This window comes from Macaca nemestrina, chromosome 6, assembly GCF_043159975.1.
Source record: "Macaca nemestrina isolate mMacNem1 chromosome 6, mMacNem.hap1, whole genome shotgun sequence".
Taxonomy (NCBI): domain Eukaryota; kingdom Metazoa; phylum Chordata; class Mammalia; order Primates; family Cercopithecidae; genus Macaca; species Macaca nemestrina.
Window position 1 is genome coordinate 9,511,535 of NC_092130.1, and position 25,368 is coordinate 9,536,902.

Genomic DNA, 25,368 nt, shown 5'->3' on the forward strand with positions numbered 1-25,368 from the left:
GAGGGATTGCATTGGGAGTTATACCTGATGTAAATGACGAGTTGATGGGTGCAGCACACCAACATGGCACAAGTATACATATGTAACAAACCTGCACGTTATGCACATGTACCCTACAACTTAAAGTATAATAATAATAAATAAATTTTTAAAAAAAAAAGAAAAAAAAAAAAGTAAACTCTAGGAAAGAACAATACTCACCAGACTTAAATGGTGTATACTAGCACACAAATAACAGAAATTTTCTGAATTAAACTAATATTTATTGAGTATCTACAGGCACTGTACCCTCAAGCAACTCTGTGTCTCTCCATGTCTCTAGTCATTCAAACAAATTACTGCAATGTTAGGAACAACACTGAACAAATAACTAAAGTTGAGGAGGATAGATTAAAAAAAAAGAACAAAAAAGGTCCTGCCCAGTTGTCTGTAAGCTACTTGAAAAGAGTTTTAGTATGCACTGCAGCTGGCATGAAACAGAATTCATATCTTTGTAAAACTGAAAGTCTCTAAGCAATTTCATTCATACGAGCTCCATGAAATATACAGAAAATAGAATCTAATTATTAAGGACAAATAACCAAAAAAATTTTGTAATCATGGATCTTTAAAACATGTATGTGATTCTAAAACAACCTAATACTCATACCAACTTTTACAGCCATGAAACATCAACATAAGGATGTTGGAAAATCATTTAAGATAAATTATCAGGTATTAGCATATTATCTTCCACCTATCGCTTGATGATAGTGAGTTAAATTAAAAACTTTAAAGTATATTGGTAAAATCCTCTTTATCGGCTAGACAGAAAATTTCACAACTATCCTAACATTGAAAAGATAAAATAAATGCATAACCCATAAAGTACTTCTGAGATATGCAAAAACAACTGCTTTTTGTAGAACATTCTTATTGAACAAAGATATTACATATCACCCCCCAAAATTAATAACCAAGAGAATTAGATAAACCTCCTTAAATCATTTAATCTTTAAAAATCTGTATTTTACAGATATTTTAAACCAAAAACAAAATAAAAAGTAAAACAAAATATTTTATCTAAGCATCCAAAATCATTCAATAGCAGCTTTGCAATTCTCTGAAATGAATATTGGCAATGAAGCTCTAAAGTTAATGCAGAAAAGATTATAAAATCTACAAACTCTTACTTGTCCACAAGAGGGCAAGAAAACATTATTTCATAATTTAAGGCCACTTGCTCCAATATTAACATTCACATTTATATTATGTCTTATAGTTCAGAAGGTGGACATACTGAATTAATCACTTCAGTAGTTTAAGAAGTGCAAACAAAGAAATGTAATAGAATAGTAAAAGACAGAAGCATTGTAAGATATATAATCTCTAGTCATATTTGCCTAAGAGAAAAAAATAGGAGAAACACAGAAGTCAGCCATGGAAACAACCATTTTTAAAAACTACCCATCTCTACTACAAATGAGATCTAAGAGCTAAGCATGGTGGCTCATGCCTGTAATCCCAGCACTTTGGGAGGCCAAGGCAGGTGGATCACTAGAGGTCAGGAGTTCGAGACCAGCCTGGCCAACATGTTGAAACTCTGTCTCTAATAAAAATACAACAATTAGCAGGGGTGGTGGTGCACGCCTGTAATCCCAGCTACTCAAGAGGCTGAGGCAGGAGAATCGCTCGAATCCAGGAGGCAGAGGTTGCAGTGAGCCAAGATCGCGCCACTGCATTCCAGCCTGGGCAACAGAGCAAGACTTCATCTCAAAAAAAAAAAAAAAAGAGCTCTAAGGAAGATAAATATGATACTAAATATTTTCTTCCAGAATCATAATAAATTCATGATGAGTTTATTATGTGCCTTTAGCTGAAAAACTGTATCTGTATATGCTAAGTATTAAATTACTTCATAAATACCTGAGGGTTTTCAAGTATCCTTTTTACTCCCTTAATTAAATTACCAAGGTACTTGGCACGTTCAGGACTGTTAAATAAGGACCTTCTCGTCGAAGCAAACTGAACTAAACATGAAAGTGCCTAAAAAATACCAAAAAAATTTCATTTCAATTTTCAAAGTAACTGTGGCCACATGTAAGGAATACTAGTCTTTACATTTAAAATGAATTTAATCTTAATGCATTATAGAATATAATGCATTATAATGCAATATAAAAAGCATTATAGAACATAAAAATAATAAAAGCTAAATATCATCAACCACTTCCACCACCCACAATCCTTCTACCCCATCATTAAAATTCCTATTTGTATGTGTTTCCCTCCAATGTTCTTTCATTAACAAAATCTGCCAGTTCAAGGCCTGGACATGCTATACATTTAATAGGCTCTCAATTGCTTATGATGCCCAGTTCCATTTTCTAATGAATCAGGTTTTCTACCAAAAACAAAACATGGTTTTGTGGTACAGGCATGTTTGGAAAACAGTGCACATTATGTACTGTGGTATCCAGTGGGAGGGGGTGGGGGAACCTGTAATTTAATCCAGCATATTCCAAATTTAGTTGGTCAAGGAATATTTTACACCATCCATTAGCATCTTAAAAAACAGTCTGAAAATGGTGCTGGAAAAGGTAGGTACTTTATGGTAAGAAAGGAGACAAAAATCAAATGATGCCGTTTTTAGATGTGCTCCAGTTTGCCACAGCCCCTACCGTTAGAACTTAAAACCCAAATTAAAAACAAAAACAAAAAACTCCTTAGAAAACTCAGAAGTATAAGCACGGGAACCACTGGTGTATTAAAAACACCTGGGGCTTGGGGGCAAAAAAGACCTGTGTTTGAATCTCAATGCCAATACCTTCTTTGTTGCCCTGGGGGAAGTCACTTAGTCAATCTGGGTCTGTTTTCTGTTTTTCTGGGTCTACATAGTGGGGATTTTATTATTTATCTTTCAGGGCCACTTTGAGGATTAAGTGAGATGAGTATCACACAATAAATAGGACATGTCCAATAAATGTTCGTTACTATCTCTCAAAGCAGATGTTTTCTACTTTATTTTTTAAGCACTGGTACCTTTTTTGTTTTATCCCAAAACATAATTACATGAAACCATGGTTTTTAAACAACTAAAAGCAAGACTGTTGTAACTGAAAGACAGAAGGCTGTGGCCCCAACTGGAAACATGAGGTACCCTAAGAAACCCAGTTTAAAAAGCACTACCTTAAACTCTAGATTCAAGAGAAGACATGTTTTTTTTTTTTAAAGGACATTTCTGTGAATGCTTTCCTCCCTTTTAGGCAACAAGATACCTAAACATATATATCACTGATATATACTTTAAATCTGGAATATGTTTTTTCAGAAAATGGCAATATAAGAACTCCCCAGCTTTACTTCTGCAAGTTTAAACATTAAACTTACAATTTTTTAATAACCTTGACATATTTGCTTTAGGCTCCGCAAAGATGGAGCTCAGAGTCTCAAAGTTCTATGTAACTATGGAGTATCAAGAACTTTTTAAGCATGCAATAGAATTTACACTGATTCAAAAAACAAATAAATAACTGGCTTGATGCACACAATTCAAGTGAGTCGATTCCCTTCCTTTCTTATTCAGAGATCTGAAGGGTGCAGCCTTCTGTCAAACCTAAGACATGGACCAGGCAAGGTTGAGGAAGAGTTAAAGAGTAGTAGAAGGGAAAGTTCTTGTGTGGTGGTCAGCTGCTGGACTTAGGCCCTGTGGGAACTGAGTAGGAAAAAAATATATATTAAGAGATTGGGAGGTTGTCCTGGTGCTGGGCAAGAGCTAAATTAACAGTTACTGGTTCTAGGCTCACCCATGAAATAAATTTATGTAATGTTGACACAACAAAAATATGACAAATAGTTTAAGCAGTATACATCCCAGAAAATATAAGAACTTATTGTGAAATGTAAACTCAATTGAATATATAGACAGAATTTTTGAAGTAAATATATACCACTCCTTATTTAAATTAGATAAAAATCACAGGTATTTTTTAATGAAGTAATGAATGACTTTTACTTACTAACTGAGACAGTAGTGGTGGAAGTGAATGATACAAATTGAAGAAAAGATCCAGTGTTTCTGGTTCCAGGAAAACTGGGGAAAAAAAATATTTTCTAACACCATTACTTTCAATTCAGAGATCTTAACAAAGTAAGACAATATCACACAAACTGAGAAATCCAAGCCCTCTGCATGTGGCCATTCCTTCCAGTTAGGCCTATTTTTAATTCCTAGCTATTTTCCTTTGAAAGCTGAAATAATACAGAGAGAAATTAACTAGTGAGGCTCTTCCTCATTTCTATGTAGCACTACAGTTTGAACTGGAAGAATCTTCTATTTTCATTTGTAATAAAGTAATATAAACATTGAGAATTCAAACAGTATCAAAACGTAAACAGTACTAAAAAGCTTATAATAAAAAAAAAAACTGTACCCTATTCCATTCCAACTGCTTTTCAACTCTTTTGCTATAGTTACATTCACAATAGCCTATATTATTTCTTCATTTGATTGTTTTACTTTAGATATTTCTTCATTTGATTGTTTTACTTTAGACATCAACTGTAACGCTTTAGCTGTCTAATCACTAATGCCACATCCCTACCACTCTCTCCACAATCAATCCTCTCAAAAACCCATCCACTATCATCACAATTTGTGATTAAATCAATTCTATGTGTTTACATGTATTATGACTATGTAAATAATATTAACGGCTGAGCTGTAATTACATCACATTTCTAATACTCACTGGACTTAATCATGGCATCTTTTCTGTGCTTAGTTGTGTATCTGTCACTAATTCTCTCCAAATGCTCTGACGGATTGGCACAATGTTCTTCATGACATGTTCCACAACATCAATAGCATCAAATAACCCATCATTTGCATTCACCCACCCCTACCTCCCAGAGCCTTCAACGTGAACTGGTTGTTCCTTAACTTTATTGTACAACTGTAGCCTTTTTATGTCTTTCACTGTCATCTTGTGTTCAAGTGCCCATTTCCCAAATTCCATTATCTTCCACTTTCTTTGTTTGTACATCAAGTAGCTTCCTGAGAGCAAGTACATAAGGGATAAATTTTGGAAGGACTTGAATATCTGAAAATGTCTTTATTCTATCTTAGATTTGATAAGTTTGGTCTAGTTTGGAAACAATTTTCCCTCAGAAGCCTGAAGATACTACTCTGTTGTCTTCTAGCTTTCAGTGCTGCTGTTGAGAAGTCTAATACCTTCTTGACCCCAATCCTTTGTAGGAGGAGACTTAGACTTACTTTTTTCTTTCTGGTAAGTTTTAGAATTTTTTCTTTATCCTTACTATTCTAAAATGTCATGATTATAAAACTTAGTGAATATCTTTTTTCATTCATTATGCTGGGAACTTGGTGGGATCTTTCCGTTCAAAAAATGCACACGCTTCAGCGCTGAGAACATTTTGGGTTACTGTCTGTTGGCAAATTTCCTTCTTTCTCCATTCTCTCTTTCTGGAACTCCTAACCACCACACCTCCTTAATTTCATCTTCTAGTTTTCTTATGTTTTTCCTATCAAACATCTCCTTGCTTTTTTGTTCTACATTCTAGATTGTGTTAACTTTGTCTTACAACTTTTCTACTGGATGTTTTATTTTGGCAACTGTCCTGTAAATTTGGAACATTCTCTGAACAATATCCTGTCCTTGTTTCAGGGATGCATTATCTTATCATCTCTCTGGGCATATTCATTATATCTTTCTGAAGTTTATTTCTACTTTTCACCTTGTCTCTGTTGCTACTAACTACCCTCCATTTTAAAATTAAACTTTTTGAGATAACTGTAGATTCATATGCAGTTGCAAAAAATAATACAGAAACACACCGTGAACTCCTACCCATTTTCCTACAATGGTACTTTCTTGCAAAGCTACAGTATAATATCTCAACCAAGAAACTCACATTGATACAATCCACAATCTTATTCAGATTTCCCAGTTTTACATCTACTTGTGTGTGTGTAGATCTGTGTGTTTAGTCGGTGAAATTTTTATTACATGTATTGGTTCATGTTTCCATCATCATAGTCAAGATACAGAAAACAAAGTCCCCTTTTGTTGTTGTAGTCTCTGATCTCCATATTAGAAGTTTTTCACAAAATTAATACTGTTCCTCTATTATATCTGATATCCATGATTATGAGGCCTCTCCCATTTTATTTCTTGAGAAAAAAACAACTCTGGTCTTGGAAAGTAAAGTAGAACAGGTAGAGAAAAGGGAGGAAAAGGCAGTCACCTAGCTGCACAGGTGGTAGAGAAGATCCTGGAGAATTTAACTGTTCTGAGTATAGACTTTTTATCAAACCCCGTCAGCCCCGTTTCCCAATTCTGAGTTCAGAGGTAACTTAGGTGCCACCATTTTTCTGGAACGTGGGAGAACAAATTAGCTTCCTTTTTCTTGTTATCCCTTTCTATAAGCAAGTTGCAACTCTGCTCTTCTAGGTCACTTAATCTAATTCATTCTCTTTATAACACTGAAAAAAATGTTGACATCTCTTGACAACTCTTCATACTAAACTTTTTTCTTTCTCGTGACGACTCTTCATATTAAACTTTTTTCTTACTTGATCTCCAAGTTGTTGAAATCTGCACTGTGCAAAGATCATTTGCAGAATCATCTATTGAACTGCCAATGAAGTCAAAGTAAAGGCAGTTAAGGACCAGTTTCAAGATCTTCATTACCAGATTTTGCTAACATTGATCCTGAAGGTTTAAAGGTTTGGCCGACACCTGAAAATGATCATAAACAGAGTGGAATCCTGTCCATTTAGCTCTAGTGTGGTCCTTGTTTTTCTTTTTTCCAAAATCAAAATATGGAGGTTACTATAATACAAATTAGAGAAAACATTTCAATATTAGCCATCAGCAGCTACTTCAGGTTACAAATTCATTTGAGCTCTTTTTTTAATTCCTAGCAAAAAGATAACCATACACAGGGAAACTATATTGCTTAATACTGTGCCTTTATGTTGATGACCCTTCACACCAAACTTTTTTCTTACTTGTTCTCCAAGTTGTTGGAATCTGCACTGTGCAAAGATCATCTGCAGATTCATCTGCTGAACTGCCAATGAAGTCAAAGTTAAGGCAGTTAAGGACCAGTTTCAAGACCTGCATTACCAGATTTTGCTGACATTGATCCTGAAGATTTAAAGGTTTGGCCAACACCTGAAAAAAGTATAAAATCAAAACACTGTGAAATATATCAATAAATTTACACTTCATGAATTAAAATAATTTTTCAATGTCAAATGAAAACTAGTAAAAGAGTTTACAAAGTTATACTGTTCCATATATGAGGAAGTAATGTTACTTTCTTCAAGAAAAACTGGGTTAACTTCATGCATAAAACAATCACATTCAGCTAATAAAGGCAATCAGAACTCTGAATGTTGGAGGAAACTCACAAAGCTTCTGGAGAACAATCCTATTTCCAAAATAATGCCCATTCTCATACAAACCGAAAACAATTATACCTTTTAGAGATATATTGTGAAATATTTATAGAGGAAATTATATGAAATTTGGGATTCTGCTTGAAAAATAAAGAAGTGGGTAGGTAGAAATAGAGGGCAAACAAGATTGGCCATGAGTTGCTACTGTTTAACTGGCTGAGAGCTTAACTGGTTATTCTATCTACTTTTGTGTATGTTAAAATTTTCTATGCTAAAAGGAAAATTTTAAGATAATAGAAGATCCTTGGGTCTGACATAGTGTGGCAGTTGTCATGTTACTATACCAAAGAATTGAAATAATTGGAAACTAGTGCTTATTGGAGCATACTTGCAGAAATGCTATATTATACCAATTATCAGGCTTGAACAGCATGATGGAGTCCCTATATCACACAAGAGAAGACAGAATCATTATGAATCATGCTATCACTAATATTCAATAGGGCACTAAGTAGCAAATGGGGAAATACTATTTCCCAAAGAAGTTGTTAAAGTCAATGATCTTGGCTAAACTATGAATAAATTTTGATAGTCGATGAATCAGGAAAATATTGTCATTTCATTTTTCATCTGTATCCTTGCAAAATATAAGCAAGCAGATAAAGAAACTAATACTCAATTCGCTTCCGTAATTAAAGAATCTACACTGGGAAGGCAATGAAACTGCTACCTAAAGATAAGTTATTAGATTCCCTTTAGGTTTCACCTTCTCATATGCCCAGTGAGTAAAAGTGAATTTTTTGGAACTGCTTACAGATTTATGCAAATTTACTATACTTAAGTCTGTCCACAATAATTCTTTAGAAGGCAGAATTGGTGGGAAAATCCAACTGAAATTATTTTGAAACTCTTAAAATTTCCCAAATATTCTAACTAGGAAGTTGAATTTGAATTATTAAATAACTTACCTCTTTTAAAAGAGAGCATGCTAGCACTAAAATGTCTTTGAGAGAAGTATCACGAAATGAGGTAGCTATTTTCCTGTATTTTGCTGAAGGTCTAGAATAATCAACCTAAAAAGATAAAGATGAAATTAGTTTAACCAGACCTATGAAAAAGCAAAGCAAAATTTATTAAAAAAAAAAAAAAAAAAGGAAATAAACTTGAGTAGAACCCAAGTTTCTAGACTGTTTTAATTTAATGTTCTTCCTACAACCCAATTCTAAAAACCAAAGTGAATCACACTTTCAGAGGCAGTATACAGATTACAAAATAAAAATAGATACTAAGACTATTAACTCCTGAACCATGTACCATATTTTACACCATGCAGTAACAACTTCCCTGTTCCTCACATTCCACCTGTAAAATAAGAAATCTCCAAGACATTCTCCAAATTCTAACTTTGTCTATGAATAAGCAAACTGAATTAGCCACAGAAAAATTCTTCTAGTTGAAAGTGATATTCCTATATATACCATATATGTCATTGGTTCATATATCTTTGATACTATGAAAACAAGGCAGAAATTATAAATAATCAGAAATCTGATTTATTATATAAGGAATAGTATATTCCCTCTGAATACTTTATTAGCTAATGACAAATAATTTTTAAGAATAAACTAAGACTAGCTATTAGGCCTCTAACCTAAAATGTAGTATATTCAAAATTATACTATTAATACCATTAATATTTCCATTTATCAATAGGAAACAGGCAAAGCTGAAGTCTGACACTCATACTAACATTAACACTATGGTCTACAGTTGCGATAGCATTACTATTTATTTTTATTGCTATGTGGAAGAAGAAAACAAACCATTTTCCTTGCTAGTGTTTATAGATCGGAAAGAAGCAACGGACTCAAAATTGATTATGTGATACCTCCTAAGCTCCAACATATAATTTAGATTACACTCAATTGCCATATTTCCTTATAAAAGATGAAACATAACAGAAGGCCAAATGATTACACAAAGTAGTTATGGAACCTATACCCAATGTGTAAGATTTAAATTAGCATTTTCAGTGTTCCTAATTTTTTTTTTCAACTTTCATTTTAGCTTGTGGGGGTACATGTGTAGGTTTGCTGCCTGGGTACACTGCATGTTGCTGAGGTTTGGGGTATGAATGATCCTGTCACCCAAAAGTTAGTTTTTCAACCTTTACTCCTTTCTATCTCTCCCCTGTCTAGTAGTCCCCAGTTTCTACTGTTGCCATCTTTATGTCCACGAGTATCTAGTGTTTAGCTCCCACTGGTAAGTGAGAACATGTGGTATTTGGTTTCCTGCTCCTGTATTAATTTGCTTAGGATAAGGGCCTCCAGCTGCATCCATGTTGCTGCAAAGGACGTGATTTCATTATTTGTTATGGCTGCATAACATTCCATGGTATACGTGTCTTTTCTTTATCCAATCCACCGTCAGTGGGTACTAAGGTTGATTCCATGTCTTTGCTGTTCTGGATAGTACTGCAATGAACATGGAAGTGCATGTTTCTTTTTGACAGATTTGGGTTTTGGGGGATATATACTCAGTAATAGGATTGCTGGGTTGAATAGTAGTTCTATTTTAAGTTCTTTGAGAAATCTCTGAACTACTTTCCACAGTGGCTGAACTAATTTACATTCCCACCAACATAAGAGTTTCCTTTTCTCCACAGCCTTGCTAGCATCTGTGGCTTTTTGACTATTTAATAATGGCCATTCTGACTGGTGTGAGATGGTATTTCATTGTGGTTTTGATTTGCATTTCTATGATGATTAGTAACGTGGAACATTTCTTCATGTTTTTTGGCCACTTGCCTTCTTTTGAGAAGTGTCTGTTCACGTTTTCTGCCTATTTTTAATGCCTCTCTTGATTAATTTAAATCAAGTCTCAAAGTCTGTCTCTCCTACAACACTTTCCCCAATATATAAAAATATTTTTCCTTAATACAAATTAAAAGCAAAGAGCATTATAATTGCAATTTATAAAGTATTCTTCACATATTATTTCGCTTATTCTTTCAAACTAATCTGTGAGACACATTTTATCTTTTTAAAACACGAGTTTTGAAATAAAGGATGATTTTAAAAGATGAGAAATTCAAGTTTACAGGCACACTATCTTAGACTAACTTCTCACTCTTATCACATCCATAATATGGAAAGAAACTTAGGTGTACTGACCACTTTCTACACACTAAGTCCTGTGCAAGTTAATATAATCTTAGTAAGATCCATGTAAGTAGTTGTCATTCTCACTTTACAGGTAAATATGTAAGTTTTAAAGAAGCTAAGAAGTTTGTAAAAGGTAAAAATAGAGCAAAAATACCACTCCACGTCTTATCCCAGAGTTATATTAAAGGACTGCATGCTTATTTCACTTGGGTTACTCATTTAGATATCCAATCTTTTGAGAAGAAGGATTGCACATCCATTTTCTATTGCATATATATGCCTCTACCTCGGAGGCACGGGATGTTTTACTTCTTAATGACTAGATAGCGAATATACTCCAGGAACAGAAACTCTAGCTTCTAAAACAGCAGGATATCTTATATAAGCCTCCTAACTTTTAGGAAAACTCAAGCATAGATCCTATTCTTAAAAGACACATCCTGTTATGGATACTACATGAATTTATCTGGCTCATATCTGATAACCAGAATATTTAATTCTCCTCATGCATTATAGATCTCCCTACTTCCTGGTTCAGAAATGCTTAATAAATGCTAGCTGAAATTGTAAATGTCATAAAATTAGGCTGAATGAAATGTCTCCAGAGAAGCCATATATATTTTTCACCATATAAAGCCAAAATCACACTTCAGACCTTAAAGCTTTTCTTAAAAGATGCCTGGTTCAACGCAAGAAAAGCTTGGACTATCTTGTGCCAGAAGGTAAGAAAGAACCCAAAGAATGGTGAGGAAATGTCAATGGACACAAAGATCAGCTTGAAAAAGGTCCTATTGGTCAAATCTTGGAAAATCTGGGCAACAAAACAAATAATGTTAGCAATGAATTATAACCTATTAAATAAAATGAAACAAGGAATCCATACTAATACAAATTAACAAATCAGTAAGTTGAAAGTCTGATAAGGAACAAAATATTTTCAGAGACTTCAGTACCTTTTCATAAAATATGTATTAATTACAACAGGGAAAAGAATAAGTCTACAATGGAGGAGCCCAGAGAAGTTCATCTTAATTAAGAGATCAAAGTGAACATCATCAGTAATGTGACAAATCATCACGTGCTTCCTGATAGGAGGCAATGAGATGGCCACAGTATCATTTCTGTGACATTCCTGACAAATTCACATAAGCCGAATCTAATAATGTGGAAACAGACAATCCCAAATTGAGGGACGTTTTACAAAACAACTGGCATATAATCTTCATAAATGTCAAGGCCATGAAAGTGAAAAAGATTGAGAAATTCTTCTCTAGTTTGAAGGAGACTAATAAAACAGAAGAACTAAATGTGATACACAATCCTAAACTGGTTCTTTTGCTAGAAAGAGTGTTTTGAGGATAACCGGTGAAACTTGAATGGGGTATGAGGATTAGATAGTGGGAATAATTCCAGTGTTCATTTTCTGATTTTAACATTGTATTGTGGTTATGTAGAAGAATGTCCTTGTGTGTAGGAAATACACTAAATTCCCTGGTGGTGGAGAACCATATCAGCAACTTAGTGTCAAATAGTTGAGAAAAAACTTCTCTGGACTATACTTACAACTTTTCTGCAAGTTTGCTAGTTTAAAAAAAGAAGCTAACCTATTGCTCTCTAAACTACACATTTACCAGAACTTCACATTAACTAGTCTTATTTCAGTGATACTCTAAACACAGCAAACTCTCATTTTCAGAGCAGACTATTTTCCTATTATGCTGAGAAGCAGGAAATGAATCAAACTGCTAGTTTCAAAATTAGCAAAAAGTTGTAAAATGAAGATGACAAGTACATGAGATTATCATACTATTCACTTGTAAATATTTAAATGTAGTTTTTTTGGAAGGAAGCTACAGTTCTTCAGACATATTTAGAGTTCAATAAGATTATCCCTGTCATAACATCCCTGCCAACACAGTATTATTAATAGATATCTATGTACACACAAACACACAGCACATACTCTGGGGTGGAGGAGTCAGGAAGGTGACAGCCATGATAAGTTAAGAGATCACTTTAAATTTTAGAAATCCATCCTATAAATCTAAAAATATTTTCTAATTTCTGATTGAACACAAGTAGAAAATGGTTCTTTTGTATTTTTTTATGCACATGGCTATATTGTTACTCCAAAGGGAGCTGGCAAGTGATCCTGAGTATGCAAACTCTTCTACATATATACATCTATATGTGTGCATGGACATGCATGCACACACGCAAACACGTACCACTGAAGATGACAGTTTTTAAACACTACTTTCCTCTTTATTATAAAATTATTCCACATAGAACGCAACTTCTGCTTTCATTCTGTTTAGAACCATGTTATGTGCAAACGAACAGGCGATAACATGTTCAGATCATAAAAGCACTGCTGGAGAGAAGCACAGCTTCTGAAAACTCTCCCTGTACAGGGTAAAAATCCAAGCTAGGAGCCATAGAGTGAAAAAAGGCCTGTTTTGTTTTTTAATATAAACATTTATTATTATAAAATCAACTGGTTTGATAAGTAATTATTTAAAAAATGTAATACCAATACATGTTAAGTATACAAATTAGAATTCTTTTGAACAAACAAGTTCTTATCTAAAGAAGAAACAAAACCTCCTTAATAGTTGGAATAAAATCTATCCCTGAATAGTTAGTGGATATTACACAGAAATACTTATATTATATTCCTCTACTCCCAGTACCTATTTTTACAGAATCAGGAGAATTTAAATAGAATATCAAAATATAAATGATAAATAAATATCTGTACAATATTTTTATCGAAGACACGACTATCAGTGCATAAATGCCTAAATAAGAGGTTACAAATATGACATAATACGGAAGAACTCCATTCTCTCAATTTTAGAAAGGGGGACTTTTCTGAGGACAAATGTCTGAAGTTCAGGTACTACGATTTCACTAATTTCACACATTGGTATTATCAACAAATTGTGATTAAACAGAAATCACTCTTTTAGACAAAAATATTTCCTAACATTAAAAACAAACTGGACTTTCTGAATCTCAAAGAAATGCTGAAACAGAAAGGTGAGATAAAAACAATGTGAAATTAAGAAAGCATTTTGGAGAGTTTCTTTTTTACACGGCTATGCTTAGGCTCAGTAAATCTTGTACAGGTTATGTTTTTTGTGGCGTCCACTCATACAGTTGTGGCCACTCCCATATGAGTGCTGATAAAATAACACAGCTTCTGTGAAATAGTTTTCTTCCATCCCTTCAACTTGTAGACAGCGATGAAGGTGAGCTTTTTTCTTGCAGAGCCTCATGAATCTCTCTTTCAGTTCCATGAATGTCGGCTTCACACGTGTGTTATTTGCTAAAGCTAATAATGAATAAAAATGGCCCATAGGAGGGACAGGCTGGTCTTCTAGCCTTCTTGATTCCAGAAGACAAATTGTAGAGATGATTTTAATCTTTCAATATTTCTGCGAAGATGTAAAATCTGTACATTTCCTCTAACCATGAGCACGCAGGTGAGGTAAAGACTATGTTTGGGGTCTGCCTGAAGCAGGTGGTGATCTTTACTAAAGGCATCTGAAAACATCTGATCCAATCTTTTAGTAGGAATGCTAACATCGACCAGCGTACATAGAGGTGTTAGGCTTGATACAAGATAATGAAGCTAAGGAAAAGGAACCAAATTCATGCTGATTTCATTACAGTCCTTATTAAGGGACCCTTCAAATCTTGCAGAGCTTGTTAGGTTGAGCAAATTTGCCACAATGTTGTTGACTGCAACAAAGGGCTTATTATGCCGCTCTTTAGAGCCACAGCACTTGAAGTGCATCTACAGTTGTACCCAACTTTCCAGAATTCACTACGAGGTCAATTTTGCTAATGATGTCAAATAAAGACTGTCAATGGGCAACACACAGTCTGCACGCTCATTAAGTTCCTTCATCGCCAAGATGCCCTTATGAGGTAAAGTTATGACATCCTCCTCACCGGAAGGATAAATGGAGGTCATAAATCTACAAACTTCTAGGAATTTATCTTCAAGCATCTTTAAAAGAAATGTGCCAAGTGGCACCTGGAACAGTAGCAAAATAGAAGCGTTCACTCCCCTGGAGAAGGGGCTGAAGTCAGGGAGAAAAGTGGTCTAGAGCAGAGGATTCCACCTCCACGGAGCTCAGCAAGCTAAGATGAACTGGCTTGAAATTCTTGCTGCCAGCACAGCAGTCTGAAGTCAACCTGGGATGCTCCAGCTTGGTGGGGGTGAGGGGCATCCACTATTACTGAGGCTTGAGTAGGCGGTTTTGCCCTCACAGTATAAACAAAGCCACTAGGAAGTTCAAAATGGGCAGAGCCCACCGCAGTAGCCAGACTGCTTCTGCAGATTCCTCCTCTCTGGGCAGGGCATTTCTGAAAGAAAGGCAGCAGCCCCAGTCAGGGGCTTACAGATAAAACTCCCATCTCCCTGGAACAGAGCACCTGGGGGAAGGGGCAGCTGTGGGTACAGCTTCAGCAGAGGTAAATGTTCCCCTTGCCAGCTCTGAAGAGAGAAGGGGCTCTCCCAAGCTCTGCTAAGGGACAGACCCCCATGCCTCCCGACTGGGAGACATCTCCCAGCAGGGATCAACAGACACCTCACACAGGAGAGCACCGGCTGGCATCTGGCGGGGGCCCCTCTGGAACAAAGCTTCCAAAGGAAGAAACAGACAGCAATCTTTGCTGTTCTGCAGCCTCCACTGGTGACAGCCTCCGCTGGTGATACCCAGGCAAACAGTGTCTGGAGTGGACCTCCAGCAAACTCCAGCAGACCTGCAGCAGAGGGGCCTGACTGTTAGATGGAAAACTAACAAACAGAAAGCAATAGCATCAGCATCAACGAAAAGGATGTCCACACAAAAACCCCATCCGAAGGTCACCAACGTCAAAGACCAAAAGTAAATTAATCCACGAAGATGAGGAAAAACCAGTGCAAAAAGGCTGAAAATTCCAAAAACTGGAACATCTGTTCTCCTCCAAAGGATCACAACTCCTCGCCAGCAAGGGAACAAAACAGGACGGAGAATGAGTTTGACGAATTGACAGAAGGAGGCTTCAGAAGATGGGTAATAACAAACTCCTCTGAGCTAAAGGAGCATGTTCTAACCCAATGCAAGGAAGCTAAGAACCTTGAAATAAGGTTAGAGGAATTGCTAACTGGAATAACCAGTTTAGAGAAGAACATAAATGACCTGATGGAGCTGAAAAACACAGCACAAGAATTTTGTGAAGCATACACAAGTATCAATAGCCGAATTGATCAAGCGGAAAAAAGGAGATCAGAGATTGAAGAACAACTTAATGAAATAAAGTGTGAAGACAAGATTAGAGAAAATGAAATGAAAAGGAATCAACAAATCCTCCAAGAAATATGGGACTATGTGAAAAGACCAAACCTACATTTGATTGGTGTACCTGAAAGTGACAGGGAGAATGTAACCAAGTTGGAAAACACTCTTCAGGGTATTATCCAGGAGAACTTCCCCAAATTAGCAAGACAGGCCAACGTTCAAATTGAGGAAATACGGAGAACACCACAAAGACACTCCTAGGGAAGCGCAACCCCAACACACATAACCGTCAGATTCACCAAGGTTGAAATGAAGGAAAAAATGTTAAGGGCAGACAGAGAGAAAGGTTGGGTTACCCACAAAGGGAAGCCCATCAGACTAACAGCAGATCTCTTGGCAGAAACCCTACAAGCCAGAAGAAAGTGGAGGCCAATATTCAACATTCTTAAAGAAAAGAATTTTCAACCCAGAATTTCATATCCAGCCAAACTAAGCTTCATAAGCAAAGGAGAAATAAAATCCTTTACAGAGTTTTGTCACCACCAGGCCTGCCTTAACAGAGCTCCTGAAGGAAGCACTAAATATGGAAGGGAAAAACTGGTACCAGCCACTGCAAAAACATACCAAATTGTAAAGACCATCAACACTATGAAGAAACTGCATCAACTAACAGGCAAAATAACCAGCTAGACTCATAATGACAGGATCAAACTCACATACAACAATACTAACCTTAAATGTAAATGGGCTAAATGCCCCAATTAAAAGACACAGACTGACAAATTGAAGAGTCAAGACCCATCAGTACACTGTATTCAGGAGATCCATCTCATGTGCCTTTGCACGTAGCCTACACACATAGGCTCAAAATAAAGGGGTGGAGGAAGATTAACAAAGCAAATGGAAAGCAAAAAAAAGCAGGGGTTGCAATCCTAGTCTCCGATAAAACAGAATTTAAACCAACAAAGATCAAAGGAGACAAAGAAAGGCATTATATAATGTTAAAGGGATCAACGAAACAAGAGTTAACTATCCTAAATATATATGCATCCAATACAGGAGCACCCAGATTCATAAAGCAAGTCCTTAGAGACCTACAAAGAGACTCAGACTCCCACATAATAGTGGGAGACGTTAACACCCCCACTGTCAATATTAGAGAGACCAACAAGAAAGAAAATTAACAAGGATATTCAGGACTTGAACTCAGCTCTGGACCAAGTGGACCCAATAGACATCTACAGAACTCTGCACCTCAAATTAACAGAATATACATTCTTCTCACTGCCACATCATACTTATTCTAAAATTGACCACATAATTGGAAGTAAAGCAATCCTCAGCAAATGCAAAGAACCAAAATCATAACAGTCTCTCAGACCACAGTGTAATCAAATTAAAACTCAGGATTAAGAAACTTACTCAAAACTGCACAACTACATGGAAACTGAACAACCTGCTCCTGAATGACTACTGGGGTAAATAACAAAACTAAGGCAGAAATAAATAAGTTATTTATATCCAATGAGAACAAAGACACAATGTATCAGAATCTCTGGGACACAGCTAAAGCAGTGTTTAGAAGGAAATTTATAGCACTAAATGCCCACAACCAGAAAGCTGGAAAGACATCAAATGGACACCCTAACATCACAATTAAAAGATGTAGAAAAGCTGGAGCAAAAAAATTCAAAAGCTAGCAGAAGACAGGAAATAACTAAGATCAGAGCAGAACTGAAGGAGACAGAGACACAAAAAACCCTTCAAAAAATCAATGAATCCAGGAGCTGGTTCTTTGAAAAGATTAACAGAATAGATAGACCACTAGTCAGACTAACAAAAAATAAAAAAAAAAGAGAGAGAGAAAAATCAGACACAATAAAAAACGATAAAGGGGAGATCACCACTGATCCCACAGAAACACAAACTACCATCAGAGAATACTATAAACACCTCTACGCAAATAAACTAGAAAATCTAGAAGAAATGGATAAATTCCTGGACACATAGACTTCCCAAGGCTAAATCAGGAAGAAGTTGAATCCCTGAATAGACCAATAACAGGCTCTGAAATTGAGGCAATAATTAATAGCTTACCAACCAAAAAAAGCCTGGGACCAGACAAATTCACAACCTAATTCTACCAGAGTTACAAACAGGAGCTGGTACCATTCCTTCTGAAACTATTTCAATCAATAGAAAAAGAAGGACTCCTCCCTAATTCATTTTATGAGGCCAGCATCATCCTGATACCAAATCCTGGCAGAGACACAACAAAAAAAGAAAATTTCAGGCCACTAAACCTGATGAACATCAACTCAAAAATCCTCAATAAAATACTGGCAAGCCAAATTCAGCAGCACATCAAAGAGCTTATCTACCACAATCAAGTGGGCTTTATCTCTGGGATGCAAAGCTGGTTCAACATATGCAAATCAATAAACATAATCCATCACATAAACAGAACCAATGACAAAAACCACATGATTTTCTCAATAGAGGCAGAAAAGGCCTTCAATAAAATTCAACAACACTTCATGCTAAACACTCTCAATATACTAGGTATTGATGGAACATATCTCAAAATAATAAGAGCTATTTATGACAGACCCATAGCCAATATCATACAGAATGGGTAAAAGCTGTAAGCATTCCCTTTGAAAACCGGCACAAGACAAGGATTCCCTCTCTCACCACTCCTATTCAACGTAGTATTGGAAGTTCTGGCCAGGGCAATCAGGTAAGAGAAAGAAAGAAAGGATATTCAAATAGGAAGATAGGAAGTCAAATTGTCTGTTTGCAGATGACATGATTGTATATTTATAAAACCCCATTGTCTCAGCCCCAAAACTCCTTAAGCTGATAAGCAACTTCAGCAAAATCTCAGGATACAAAATCAATGTGCAAAAATCACAAGCGCTCCCATACACCAATAACAGAGAGCCAAATCATGAGTGAACTCCCATTCACAACTGATACAAAGAGAATGAAATACCTAAGAATCCAACTTACAAGGGATGTGAAGGACCTCTTTAAGGAGAACTACAAACCACTGCTCAAGTAAATAAGAGAGGATACAAACAAATGCAAAAACAGTCCATGCTCATGGATAGGAAGAATCAATACTGTGAAAATGGCCATACTGCCCAAAGTAATTTATAGATTCAATGCTATCCCCATCAAGCTACCACTGACTTTCTTCAAAGAATTAGATAAAGCTATTTTAAATTTCATATGGAACCAAAAAAGAGCACATATAGCCAAGACAATCCTAAGCAAAAAGAACGAAGCTGGAGAGGCATCACACTACCTGACTTCAAACTATACTACAAGGCTACAGTAACCAAAACAGCATGGTACTGGTACCAAAACACATATGTAGACTAATGGAACAGAACAGAGGCCTCAGAAATAATGCCCCACATCTGCAACCATCTGATTTTTGACAAACCTGACAAAAACAAGAAATGATTCCCTATTTAATAAATGGTATTGGGAAAACTGGCTAGCCATATACAGAAAACTGAAACTGGGCCCCTACCTGACACCTTACACAAAAATTAAATCAAGATGGATTAAAGACTTAAACATAAGACCTAATACCATAAAAACCCTAACCTAGGCAATACCCTTAAGGACATAGGCCTGGGCAAACACCTCATGACTAAAACACCAAAAGCAATGACAACAAAAGCCAAAATTGACAAATGGGATCTAATTAAACTAAAGCACTTCTGCACAGCAAAAGACACTATCATCAGAGTGAACAGGCAACCTACAGAATGGGAGAAAATGTTTACAATCTATCCATCTGACAAAGGGCTAATATCCAGAATCTACAAGGAACTTAAACAAATTTACAACAACAACAACAACAAAAAATCAAAAAGTGGGCAAAGGATATGAACAGACATTTCTCAAAAGAAGACATTTATGTGGCCAACAACCATATGAAAAAAAGCTCATCAACGGTCATTAGAGAAATGCAAATCAAAACTACAATGAGATACCATCAAAGGAGACAAAGAAGGGCATTACATAATGTTAAAGGGATCAATGCAACAAGAAGAGCTAACTATCCTAAATATATATGCACCCAATACAGGAGCACCCAGATTCATAAAGCAAGATCTCATCTCACGCCAGCTAGATTTGCGATCATTAAAAAGTCATGAAACAATAGATGCTGGAGAGGATATGGAGAAATAGGAACACTTTTACATTGTTGATGGGAATGTAAATTAGTTCAACCATTGTGGAAGACAGTGTGGCAATTCCTCAAGGATCTAGAACCAGAAACACCATTTGACCCAGTAATCCCATTACTGGGTATACACCCAAAGGATTATAAATCATTCTACTATAAAGACACATGCACACGTATGTTTATTACAGCACTATTCACAATAGCAAAGATTTGGAACCAACCTAAATGTCCATCAATGATAGATTGGATAAAGAAAATGTGGCACATATACACCATGGAATACTATGCAGCCATAAAAAAGGATGAGTTCATATCCTTTGCAGCAACATGGATGAAGCTGGAAACCATCATTCTCAGCAAACTAACACAGGAACAGAAAACCGAACACCGCATGTTCTCGCTCATAAGTGAGAGTTGAACAATGAGAACATATGGACACAGGGAGGGAAACATCACACATTGGGGCCTATTGGGGGTTAGGGGGCTAGGGGAAGGATAGCATTAGGAAAAATAACTAATGTAGATGGCTGGTTGATGGGTGCAGCAAACCACCGTGGCACGTGTATACCTATGCAACAAACCTGCACATTCTGCACATGTATCCCAGAACTTAAAGTACAATAATAAAGAAAATATGGTTGTACATACACACAAATGCAATGGAATATTTAAAAAAATAATAAAAAAGAAGAAGAAATGTGCCAAGTCCAGATCCTGATTCTCCTCCCACGGAATGTATTATAAAGAAACACTGCAAGCAATCACAGTGCTCTGCCAACTTTCTGAGTTTCTCTAAAACCTGGTCTTGAAAAAGACTACCAAAACCTTTGTGATCCACAGCCCAATTATTTCCTGAGCCAGAAATATCAGTGATGAGTTGTTTGGTATCAAATACATCTCTCACTGGTCCCCGAAGAATTTCACTCACTATCCCTTCTTCCATGCCAATCAAGATGGCTGGTATCCACAGTTCTAAAGAAGCTGCTTATTGCCTCATAATAAATTCCTTTCTGGCTGACCGCAGCATGCTCCCTTAGCACCAGGTCCCAGAAGCAGCAGCTGATCTGGTTTTCGCATTGGCCAACCAATATGACCACCAACTGGGTTATGCTGGTGCACAGCCAGCTGGGGGCGCTTGTGAGCCACACCGGCCTCTGCATTCTGCCTGCAACCCAAAAGGCCTGTATTGTTCATGGTTGTTGTTGCTGTTGTTGTTTGAGACTGAGTCTTGCTCTGTCACCCAGGGTGGAGTGCAGTGGCATGATCTCAGCTCACTGCAACCTCCGCCTCCCGGGTTCAAGCAATTCTCCTGTCTCAGCCTCTCCAGTAGCTGAGATTACAGGCGCCCATCACCATGCCTGGCTAGTTTTTATATTTTTAGTAGAGATGGAGTTTCTCCATGTTGGCCAGGCTAGTCTCGAACTCCTCACCTCAGGTGATCCACCTGCCTCAGCCTCCCAAAGTGCTGGGATTATAGGCGTCAGCCACCGCGCCCAGCCAAAAAAAGGCCTGTTTTTTTTATGAGTACTGCTGCATATCCACTGTTGAGAACCAATTCCTCAAACCACCTCTATTTTATTTGTAAGTGAATAAAGGTTTGTTTCTCTTTTGCATATATTTCTTATGGTTGGCGTATATGAGGTAAAAGGACAATTCTCCAAGTGCCCATGGAGCAAGAACCATGTCTAATTCTCTGTTCTTTGTAATACTCTGTACTGTTGCAGATATTTTCAATAACAATGCAAATATTCCACCACTTAATTACCCCATCAATAAAAGAGACAGACAGACACAAAAAAACTTGATTATTCAGGGTTTTATGCCACAAAAAGAAGGCTGTCTATTTTGCCACAAATAAATGCAGAAAAGAAACAGCATTACTTAAACAAACTCAGGCTCCTGTTAGATGGAAAGGCTTGCTTACCAGGTTCATTTCCTCAGTCAATTCAGAAAGGATTATTACTCCTATTACGCAGTGTTCCACAGTACCCTTTGGAGAAAATAGCAAAGTTTAGTCTAAGTGGAGACAAATGATTAGTTCTTAATGTGTGCACCAAGTAATATTTACAAATAATTAAAGACTAAAACACCACATTTACTTAATCACAAAATTGAAATAAAATTTTAACATATAAAGAAAAATCACTATGATTTCTATAAACAAAATAATTTCAAACCTATTTTTTGAAGGATAAATTTAGGTACACAGAGCTAAATGGGAAAAAGCTCCTACCTTATAAATGCAAGATACTCAACAAAATGGTTCCAGCACTTAGGACAAACAAACAAAGTTTCAAAATACAAGAATTTAGCTTAATACTTTTTATAAGACCAAGATTAAAAATAAGCAATAAATGCTTTTAGCTGTATAATTTGCTTAAAGCCTACTGAGATAGAGGCACTCAATAAATAAATAATAAATAGCTCAATAACTAATTCAAATCTCTTGTTCTAACATCAGATAGGATCACTTAGGCTCTTTTAACATTAATTGTGCATGTGTATGCAATTGTTACATACCTATAATGATGGCATGTAAAGTACACAATGCAATGGGATAAATACATGACTACACAATGTTTTTAATTTAATCAGCTTCCAATTTAACCTCACATTTTCTATCATTAAAATTCAGACTTTATATGCACATTACTAACAAACTACCCTTGTGTGAAATCATACTGGAATTATGAAAATCATAAATGTGGCATCCAATTACATTGCAATCATTTTTAAAAACTGACACAGATGATAGATACATTTTTCAAATCTTAATTTTATAGTTGGTCATCCCTTTGAACTATCACAGAATTCCATTATCACTGGATGTAATTAAATTCAAATTACCTCAGAACAAAAAAAAGTCCCACAATTTTTGCATTTTAATTATTTATGGCCTTTCAGGACAGTCTGAGTGTCTGAACTGAGCTCCAGATTTCCTACACACTGAAACATCCATCCGATGTGTATACCAGGTTCGTGTTCCCCAAAGTGTGGTAACCTGACCAATTGCTAAAACCAGCTGACTGATGATCTACAAACTCAATTCTAATCTGAAAATAGTTACTGGTCTGTGACACAATAAACAGCATGTAACAGACTATAAAACAGCTAAGTCACAAAGTACACTGTTTAGGTTAGCTGGCTTTTTTTTTCATAGCAAGTCTTTCTCAATGAAGAAGGCACTATGTTCATTCACAGTCTTACGTAAGCTCCTTATCTTGCTGAAGACCAGTAATTTGAATAGCACTGCCCTAGATGACAGTAGGATCTCCTGAGTATATAAGTAGAAAGGAGACACATAAGTATGTTTGGAGTGTGGCAGCAAGAGGGCTGTAATAATAGAAAAAAGAGAACGCACAAAAGTTCAGGCTGTTAAAAATGTGACAAACTTAAAATAATTTTTAGGACAAAATTCAAAAAAGCTACTAATACCCAAAGGAACCATACAGTAATATTCTAGAATACTAAAACACTAAAGCCAAAATTGACTTTCTCATGATGCAGGGTCAGGGTTAGGTCAAGAAAGATATATATATATATCTATCTCCAGAGATATATCATCTCAGGACATGGAATCACTGGCATAATTTAGTTTAATGCTTTCCTACCTTTATTTCTTTTTTCTTTTTTTTTTTTTTGGCAGTCTGGAATATATCTGAATTTATGCAAGTTAAATGTGCATATGCTATGACTTTATTTTAATCACTTAGGTTAAAAATACTGTTTTTAAAATAACCATTCTTTATTGATATATAATAGCTGTACCTATTTGATACCTATACACAACATGTAATGATCAAATTGAAAACATTCTTGAGAAACTAATATAGTCAATGTGGTATAGGGTAAAAATTTTAAAATGTATCATAAGTTGGAGGCTTGTTAAAAGTGCTAGCTGTATGCTTTAATCAGTCACCACCATGCAATCTTACAGAAATTTAACCCTGCTTAGCCTGTTTTCTTATTTACAAAATAAAATCCGTTTCATTTTAGGTTGTGACGAACATTTAATTACATAATCTATGAAAAGCATTATGTACATATTTTATATATATACAGTACATAGACATACATGTCATAAACGAACATACATTTTGGAATTAGAAAACATGATTATTTACATTCTTCTGGTTTGGAAATTGTGTAACAGCAGGACCCTCATTTACTGACAATAAATGATAAAGGATCCAGAGTATAAATAATAAATCTTAATTAACATGGTACTAGTAGTCACAAAACAAACCATATGGCTTTAAGCAGAGCAGTATTCTAAACCAAAAAAGCAAGTAGTGATGTTCTAACAATGTAGCAACGACTTCTTACCTGGAGAAACTTCTTCACATCAGCAATAATTTCTCTGAAGACAAATTGCTCTTTCTGAACCTCAAACCACCCCAACTTAGTGATTTTAGCAATGACTTGAATAAGAGCTTGGATGACAAAGGGGGCCAGCTTGGGTTGTGATGCCACATAATTCAGAATGTAGTTTCCTACAAAGAAAACACTCCATGATCATTTGGACTTTTTAGAAACAACATAATGTGAATCATATGAAGAAAGAGAGGTGGGGATGGGGGGAACGGGAGGGAGAACATTAAGACAAATACCTAATACATGCAGGGCTTAAAACCTAGATGACAGGTTGATAGGTACAGCAAAACACCATGGCACATATATACCTATGTAACAAACCTCCATGTTCAGCAAATGTATCCCAGAACTTAAAGTAAAAAAACAAAAACAAAACAAAAAAAAAAAACAAAAAAAAAGAATTTTGTCAACTTTACACAAAAAAGTTGCAGTATTTGTGGGGGGAAAAAAAAAACAGAAAAAGAGGTGGCAATGACATGCTGTGACAAAAAGTTAATAGCTCTACTCAAGATACATATTTATTTATATAGTTATTTTATTAGGCTTGTTTTGGAAAAGCAAATTTGTTCCAATGCATTTGATATATTAGGGAAAAACCTGAATAGAACACTTTTGTTATATACGTCACTTTTGTTTCTGCATGATTTTATCTACCAAAAAATGCTAGCTGAATGCAGAAAACTGAAACCAGGCTGATATGGTTTGGATTTGTGTCCCTGCCCAAGTCTCATGTCCCCAGTGTTGGAGGAGGGACCTGTTGTTGGGAGATGACTGGATTATGGGGGCAGATTACCATCTTGATGTTCTCATGACAGTAATTTTCACTAGATCTTCTTGTTTAAAGTGTGTAGCACTTCCCCCTTCTCTCTTCCTCCTGCTCCAGCCATGTAAAACATGCCAGCTTCCCCTTCACCTACTGCCATG

At 36.0% G+C, this 25,368-nt stretch overlaps 1 protein-coding gene and 1 pseudogene across 3 annotated transcripts in view; both read right to left on the reverse strand.

Annotated features, from left to right (window-relative positions):
* Positions 1–25,368, reverse strand: part of LOC105480862 (RAN binding protein 17) — a 442,674-nt gene that overhangs the window by 382,849 nt on the left and 34,457 nt on the right. For 2 of the 3 annotated variants that reach the window (XM_011740054.2, XM_011740056.2), the window contains exons 4-9: positions 24,397–24,563; positions 21,995–22,060; positions 8,374–8,478; positions 7,013–7,178; positions 3,999–4,072; positions 1,906–2,025 (exon numbers count right to left, since the gene is read on the reverse strand). In XM_011740054.2, coding sequence (XP_011738356.2) covers positions 1,906–2,025; positions 3,999–4,072; positions 7,013–7,178; positions 8,374–8,478; positions 21,995–22,060; positions 24,397–24,563 — 698 coding nt within the window. The remainder of the gene's footprint in view (positions 1–1,905; positions 2,026–3,998; positions 4,073–7,012; positions 7,179–8,373; positions 8,479–21,994; positions 22,061–24,396; positions 24,564–25,368) is intronic. The other variant, XM_011740055.2, reaches the window with a different exon arrangement.
* LOC105480861 (tubulin epsilon chain-like) lies at positions 8,520–21,988 on the reverse strand (annotated as a pseudogene).